We start from the raw sequence: 8,459 nt of genomic DNA on the forward strand, positions 1-8,459 counted from the left end.
TTTTATTTTATACATACATACCCTGCTGATAGATAACATTCATAACCTAAAATAAAACAAATATTTTTCCCCTAAAACAAAGTCAAGTGACTATCCAAATCACAATACCACACTACATACATACATACATACATACATACATACATACATACATACATACATACCCACCCTGTTTTATTTTATGCATACATACCCCTGCTGATGGATAACCTAAACAGATGTTTTTCCCCACAAAACAAAGCCAAGTGGCTATCCACGTCACAAAGCCACATTAACCCAAGAGATATTGGCTTATATTTCCTTCATTTTATTTTAATTAGAGTTTACACTGTATTTTATTAATCTCAGTGTGCAGATCAGTTGACGTCAGAAAATGACGATGAATGTGGATGAAGAGGTGGAGCGTCTCAAGGAAGAGATCAAACGTCTTGCGGAGCCCCGCCCAGATGGATCTTATGTAGTAAGTAATCTCTCCGTCGGCTTCCATTTTGCATACATTTTCTGTTTGTAGAAAACCCATTTGAAATCTTTGATCTGTTATCAGGCATAGGAATTTTTGTACATATCATTTACCTTCACATGAAGAATCTTCCAGAGACTTTACATTTTGCTTTAAAACACCCAAATTCTTCTCTTAAGCCTTATGCTCAACCGATTGGGTTGATCTGTCGTCAGCGTTAAAGGTTTTTTCTTGTACTAGTGTTAATTTTTTAGGTTCTAAGATTTCATATCTTGAGCAGATATGAACATTTGGAATCCATAATTTATGGAGCTGGTTTCACTGAATGAATTTTCTATCAATTTTTAACAATTTTTTCCATTTTAAAGAAATAGGATTTATCAAGGTAAAGGAAAATTGATGGTACATACACAATCAAACAGAGGCGGATCTTGCGTCTTTTCACTTTTTTTCAAAGTAGATCTTGGGTGAGATTATGGGTTGCTTAGAACAGATTTTAGATATTTATAAACAGTTATCATGCTCCAATGTATACCACAACCTCGCCACGTATCTGTTGCAGTTAATGGGTCACCTTACCCAGCATTCCACACAAATCCCTCTCTTATTAATGTACCTCATTAGCCTTATACCAGATGTCATATGTGACTGAGGGTAATAATACTTAAACTTGCTACATCATCTTTTACTGATGACTCTGTGTAGCTATGCAGTTCTCGCTTGAAGTAACATCATAAAATCACTGCAAGCTTGTCACATGTATGTTTGAAACTTTGAAGTAATGGTAATAACATTACCACAGCCTATTTGAACCTAGGTTACACTCTTAGGACTTTCACTGATCGCTATTTTTCTCGCTTTTATTTACTTTTAAGTTTTTAAACAAATGTCAAATACGACTATTTCCATGGCCTCAGTATTTAATCCTTGCCTCATCAGCTAATTACATTATTCCATGTGTTTTTGTATCTCTGAAGTATTATTTGGGGCAAGAGTAATACCATTGCGTTGTTTTATGAGTGAAATGACGACTGCATCTGAAACTGCAGAGGTCAAAATTCAGTGAATACCTGTGGTGACTATGACACTGAAAAAGATCTTAAAAGAGGCTTGCCTTATTCTACCATGTCTCAATTAGGTTACATGATGTTAGCTCTAGGGATAGATTCCTATCGAATCGCTCTGTTCCATTTGATTACACATGCTTATTCCAAGGCATTATTGTTCCTAGGATCCGGATCAGTGATCCATTCCATGTGAATGATTTATAAAATTGAATTGTCAATTTAGAGAAAAACTTACTATAAGCAAAGAGTTTTATATGCTCTCTTTAATTATCTTATGAAAGATAAAAAGTAATAACTGTAGCTCAAAAATTTGTCCTGATCACCCAGATAAGGAAACGCATTTTGGAAACCTTTCTGCATATTGTTGATAATCATTAGCCTACATGCTAATAAATGTCAAGTCAAACAATATGGAGTCTAAAATCTTGTTCTTTGCACATTTGCATCATCGTGTAGAGCTTTTTACAAGTTATATTTAGAATCTAGTGTTGAGATTGTGAAGTCCAATGGTCATCTGACCATTCCTTTCATCCATCTCTTCATTTGCTGGCTGTCTTTTCATATTTGAAGAGTTAAACATTTGTGTAAAATGGTGTACAGACTATATATTGAATAGCAACAGTGAATAAAGTAATTGCCCTGCTTTCTGGTGGATGTGGCCTTTATGGTGAGCTATGTGATTTGCTGTGTTATGTGTTCCTTTCTGATTGTCTCTATTTTAGTTTAGCTGTTTATTGTTATTTAATGTGGTCTTTAAAGTTTAAACTCAACAATTGGTATCAGAGCTCAGGAGAAGCTGCTGGAGAAATTGTGGGGGATTTGAGAAAAAATAGAAGAAGCAGATGAATGGAGAATTGAAAAATTCTCAGGGCAAAACTTCAGAATGTGGAAGTTACAGTTGGAAGCTTTTCTAGTGCAAAAAGATTTCGCAATAATGCTAGAAGGAGAGGTAAAGAAGCCAACTGCGATGTCCGGTAAGGAGTGGGAGAAAATTTTCAGGAAAGTTGAAAATCAGTCAAAAGAAATGAAACAAATGCAGCATATGAAGAAGATGCTGGTGCTCTTATCCGAACCATAGGAGAATCTACAACAGATGTTTGGGTGCTGGATTTTGGAGCATCATTTCATGCCACTCCATGCATGGAGTATTTCAAAAACTTACAAAGTGATAATTTTGGTAAGGTCTTATCTTGGTGATAATAAATCTTGTGATATTGTTGGAAAAGGGGATATCTTGTTGAAACTAACAAATGGAAATAGTTGGCTGCTATGGGATGTTAGATATGCCCCTTAGCTCAAGAAAATCTTGATTTCAGCTAGACAATTGGATTCTCAAGGATGTAGTCACCTTTGAATCAAGTAGATGGAAATTGATAAAAGGGGCCTTGGTAATTGCTAGGGGCAGCAAATCAGGTACTTTGTATGTTGTAGAAAGTCACACTGAAGTGGGATCACCTTTGAATCAAGTAGATGGAAATTGATAAAAGGGGCCTTGGTAATTGCTAGGGGCAGCAAATCAGGCACTTTGTATGTTGTAGAAAGTCACACTGAAGCGGGAATTGCAAAGGCAATTGTAGACAGTGACTTGGAGCTTTGGCACAAGAGGTTTGGTCACATGAGCGAGCAAGGCCTTGAGATTTTGTACAAAAGGGATCAACTTCCAGGGCTGCAATCAGTGGATTTGGAGATGTGTGAGCACTGTACATATGACAAAAAAATGAGAATTAGCTTTTATACCAAGGAACGTGATAGGGTGACACAACCAGTGCATGTGGTTATCTTTGGTCCTATGGAGGTAACTTTGATTGGTGGGTCTAATTGTTTGGTTATTTTTCTAGATGACTGCACTAGAAAGGCTTGTATTAATATGTTAAATAAGAAGACTAAAGTGTTTGACAAATTTAAGTTTTTCAAAGCACTTGTTGAAAACCTTATCGACAGCACTTGTTGAAAACCTTATCGACAACAAATTAAGTATCTAAAAATGGATAATGGTGAGTTCTACTCCATAGAGTTTGATCGAGTTTGTGTAGAGAATGGTATTAAAATTGTTCCATTTTCACCACAATAAAATAGTACTTCGAGTAAAAAGGCCAAGGTGAATCCCTTTGGCAATGCAAAGCCAATGGACATATTGGTAGAATTGCATGGAAAGGATTATTCGAAGATGGATCAATTTGTTTTCCATCTCTCCAAAGATACCCCTTCCACCAAGTTCCTTAGGGCTGAAGCTGAAGAGCAACCAGAGATTTCAGATGTGTACTCTATCTCGGTGGTCCCATGTTTTGTCATCTTTGATCTTTAAGGATGGGAAGGTTGTAGATAGTAGATACGGTGGAGGGTGTGAATCCATTTGAATTGGCTATCAAAGTGGCCAAGGTGTGTGGTTCCATAGACATTGTGGAGACTGCTAGTTCTGCTAGTATCGGAATGTCAGCTAGTTCGATTGTTATTGAGACAATGAAACAAATTTATAAATCACCCCAGACTGCTAAAAGTGATATAGAGTCTGATAATGTAGTTAAGAACAAACTGCAGGAACTTGAGAAGTTTTGTGTTCGCTTGATGAGCAACAATCCAGTAGAATGGGAGAATCCTGTGGAGTTTGTGCCTGAGGGATTTATGTAGGCTGAAGTGGATGTTTCGGCAAGTTGGACCAGAAAGCCATTAATGGCCAATGGTGTTAAAAGGACAGGGTTTTCGAAGTATTCTGTTAGCATTGACAATGTCAAAGCTTGAGGCAGTGAAAGTTCAGTCATAGATGCTTGTATTCAAGTTTGCCCCAAGAATCCAGTGAATTTAAATATGGAAAATGTGCAAGTTGCTAAATTGCTGGGGAGGACTGCATGATTGTAGTATGGTTTAAGCTATGGTACTGAAGAGAAATGCTGTTGGAACCATTGAGCATGTGGAGAGTTCAAGATTCTAGTGCTTGGTGTAGGTGTGTATACATCAGCTACAAAAATTAAGGGTAGTGTTATGATTCAAATTGCTGAACAGCTGCTAGATTTTGTAACTCTGATATTGCTTGGAGAAGGCTCGTACGAAGTGTTCTCAAGTGGAATTTGTAGAAGCTTAAGGCTTGCAACGCTTCTCCAGGCTTCGTTACAATGTAACATTAAGAGTGGAAATGCAGGGGATAACACTGTTCATAGCTGTATGGGTTGGACTTAATGGGAGATTGTTGAGAATATGAAGTTCAACAGTCATCTAACCATTCCTTTTTTCCATCTCTTCATTTGCTGGCCGTCTCTTCATATTTGAAGAGTTAACATTTGTATAAAATGGTGTGCAGACTATGTATTGAGTAACAACAGTGAATAAAGTAATTGTCCTGCTTTTTCGTGGATGTAGCGGTTATGGCGAACCACGTAACTCGCTGTGTTATTTGTTATTTTAGTTTTGCTATTTATTTTTACTTAATCTGCTCTTTAATCTCAACATCTAGTTCATTTCCTTTGTAGCAATGTCACTTACCTGAAGTTAGCATTAACTAACATAACATCATACAGGCCCAGCAAGCCATGGTCTTGTGGTGCCATGATAATGACCCAGATTTAAGAATGTGTAAGCCCACACTCGACAAGATTTTAGATGATTGATCACAGATTGTGATCCAAAATGTTGATGAAACAAAAATCACTTGTTTATCAAAAATATTTGAATCATTATCATTGACCATGAAAATTTCAACTATATCAGGGTTTAGAAGTTAGACTTAAAAGATGGGAGTAAAAATGATTATATGGGAATCCAAATAAAAGAAAAAAGATTTTTTTTAATCCTGTTAACCCTTTAAGTGTTAGCCAATTGATTAATAAGAAAAAGAACTTACTAGTGTATATTATTCTTTCAATTATATTATTCTGGTAAAATTTTAGTGAAGATGATTAGAAATTCTAAATTCGAGAAATAATATACATTATTTACCAGGTTTTTTTAATAAAAAAACATAGGGAAAATGTGGGTGTTAAATTCTCTCTTTATTTATGCAACGTCTTGGTATTTTAATTTACCATTGGGTTACTAAGCAAGATTGTTTGGTAGCTTGATAAGGACCCTAATTTTTTTGTTGTCTTTTGCAGGTTAAATTTGGCGTCCTGTTTAATGATGATAGGTGTGCAAATATTTTTGAAGCACTAGTGGGCACTCTAAGAGCAGCAAAGAAACGGAAAATTCTAACATATGATGGAGAGCTTTTGTTGCAGGGTGTACATGACAATGTTGAAATTGTACTTTTGAAACCCCCAACTCAAGCAGTTAATTGACAAGCTGTGGGGGTAGTATGATGGCTGGATAAAGGGTATTTAAACAATATTATTCCTGTATCTAAATTAAAAATCGTATTGTTGGGTTATTATAATTCTTTCAAGGATTTGAGCTGGCTATCATGGGTTATCTTTACTATCAAGTCACATATTTTATGTGTCATTATATTTTCCCAAGGTTATTGATAATACAATTGTTATCTGTATGTTATATTGAAATATTTTTCCAATGGAATAAACAAAGGTCCTTTTTTCATTATTTTTTCGGATTTTCCATTGAATTAGTTTGTAATACTTTTATCTGCTCATTTAGTCTTGTTATTTGACCGACGTACCCATTGTTTTTGATTCAGGTTCAGAGTTTGCGTGCATTTCTGTAGTTTAATTTAAATTGACATGTCTTGCAACTTCTTGTCAATAAATGCAAAAATACTTCTGATGAATCTGTCACAGAGAAATAATGCATCTTACTGTTTCTTTCATGTTTTTAAAATAGTTTCTTATCAATTTAATGAATGAGAGTTACTTGACATTCTTGTGAAATTTTTTGATGAGTTATTTGATTTACTTGTTGAATTTGACTCTATCCTGTAAAGCGAATCCCTAAGGATAGAGCTGAATATTCAATCAAAAAAAAATTGTTCTTTCTCTTACCCAGAAGCCGAGTGCCTACCTTATTATGGATGTTGTAGGTTGTTGCCCTGAGTTAAATACGAAAGCGAATGTGGTATCTACTTGAAGATTTTGTCCTCTACAATGTGACCTGAAGAAAAACCTGTGTGTTCATCCTATTACACCATAAGGTCTTCCACCCTTTTTTAATAGTGCTTAAATTTTGATCATGATGAGAAGATGTGATACTCATAAAATATTCAGTTCTGGATCATATAAATTTGAATGGATAAAAGAAACTGCTGATAAATTATTGTGGAAAGGTTTGTAGAAATGAGCACAACTAAAAAGTGAGAAAAACTGGTCAGTCACACCTAAAAATATTCCAGGTACAATGTAGTATGTGTACTGAGGCATCTTTAAAAAAATAATTGAAATAATAAAACTGATACGATACGCATTAGAAATTCAAATATTTCTTATAGGGCTTGGTTATTGGTGTGAAGTTTCTATTAGTAATTTTATGCCATGGTTTGTGTGGTTGTTAGGTGCATGAAAAATATGAGCAATCTTAATAGGGAGGACTGGTCTGAGAGACTTGAGTGAGCAAATTGAACTCTTCAATAAGTGGATTTTACCCCATATCTCATATGCTTACATTCTATGGTCGCTTTTTCTGTACACTAAACACTCAGAAGCATCTACATTCCTTCAGTCTACTTATCTCAAGTAACCACTAATTAGAGGTTCTTTTTGTTGTAATGAAATTATTTTTAAGCAGGCAGTTTTTTTTTTTTGCAATCTATCAAATTATGTGCTGTTATTTTTTTCAGTATTCAATTGCATAGCGAGTAAATCTTTATTGGCCCATATTTCATTACTAGCGTTTCAAAATAAGTGCTAAGTGGATCACTCATACTTGTGAGGGATGGGTGAGTGTTAAGTGGACTATACATGGTTGTAAGAGATGGGTTTTTGGGAACTACCATTCATGAAATATGGGTCAATGAAGACTGATTCCAAAGAAAAACAGTTGAATCCTGAAAAAATACATATCATGTAATGATTTTTTTGTTTAAAATTGGTCAGACCGTGTTTTGCACCTGTCTCTTGTTTTGTAATATTTCTTTGGATAAATGAAACATTTACTTGTTTCTTTGATATGAACACAAATGTTTCTTTCAAGACTAGTCAGGATAATATTTTGTATGTTTCTTCGTTTTTCTATCCTTTTCTGGTATCTAGTACTGAGGCCTACTTTTCTAGACGAAATATTTATTCTTGTGCTTTGGTACGAACACAAAACATTTAACTTATAGGAAATTTTTACTTCACAAACTAAGGCCAAATTATTTCAAAGACTTGCTACTGAAAGATGCAAGTGGTTGTTTGCTGCAAGCGAAAAGACAATATTTGTTATTGTCAAGGTTTTAAAAAATTGAAAATCTTGGAGATTCTATTTTCCCACTCAGTTTTAGAGAATCATGTTCAAAAAGGGCATTATTAGGTTAAAAGGGTTGTGGTGTGAAGGCAAGTCAATCATATGCAAGAGATTCCAAATTCGAATTCTCTCACGGATTTCTGGTGACCCCTAAACCGGATGACACCTGAGGTCCGTTGTTAGGGAATAATTGGGAATGCTAGGTTATTTGGTTCCATTCCAAAAAGTCAAAGTAAAATTTAATCTGAAAGCATTTAGATTGGGATTACATTATCAGGTGCAATGTTCGTACAATTCAACCAATATCTCTTAGAAATATAACCTAACAGAAACCTTGACAGTACTTAGTTAGAAATGACTTGCTACCGGCTCAAGTAAAGTAAGTCTGAAGATTACAAGAAGCAAATGCTAAATTGTTGATGTTGCGTCTTTTAAGCAGCTACTCTTTATTGAAGGAACTTCAATTATAACATTTTCTTAGCTAAGCACAACGTGGAAGCAACCGGTCCATGACGGGAGAATTAAATTAGGGCCACCAAATTCAAGTGGGTGTTCTACCTCGGCAAGCATTACCACGCAAGGATAGATTGGATAGCTAAGTGGCGGCATCT

General features: G+C 35.2%; 1 protein-coding gene across 1 annotated transcript; it reads left to right on the plus strand.

Annotated features, from left to right (window-relative positions):
• Positions 1-244: 244 nt before the first annotated feature.
• LOC131045288 (costars family protein WS02710_H03) lies at positions 245-6,054 on the plus strand. Its single transcript, XM_057978851.1, has 2 exons — positions 245-460; positions 5,613-6,054. The coding sequence occupies exons 1-2, from the start codon at positions 374-376 to the stop codon at positions 5,793-5,795; spliced, it is 270 nt and encodes an 89-aa protein (XP_057834834.1). The 5' UTR covers positions 245-373; the 3' UTR covers positions 5,796-6,054.
• Positions 6,055-8,459: the final 2,405 nt, after the last annotated feature.

This window comes from Cryptomeria japonica, chromosome 9 (genome assembly GCF_030272615.1).
Source record: "Cryptomeria japonica chromosome 9, Sugi_1.0, whole genome shotgun sequence".
Taxonomy (NCBI): domain Eukaryota; kingdom Viridiplantae; phylum Streptophyta; class Pinopsida; order Cupressales; family Cupressaceae; genus Cryptomeria; species Cryptomeria japonica.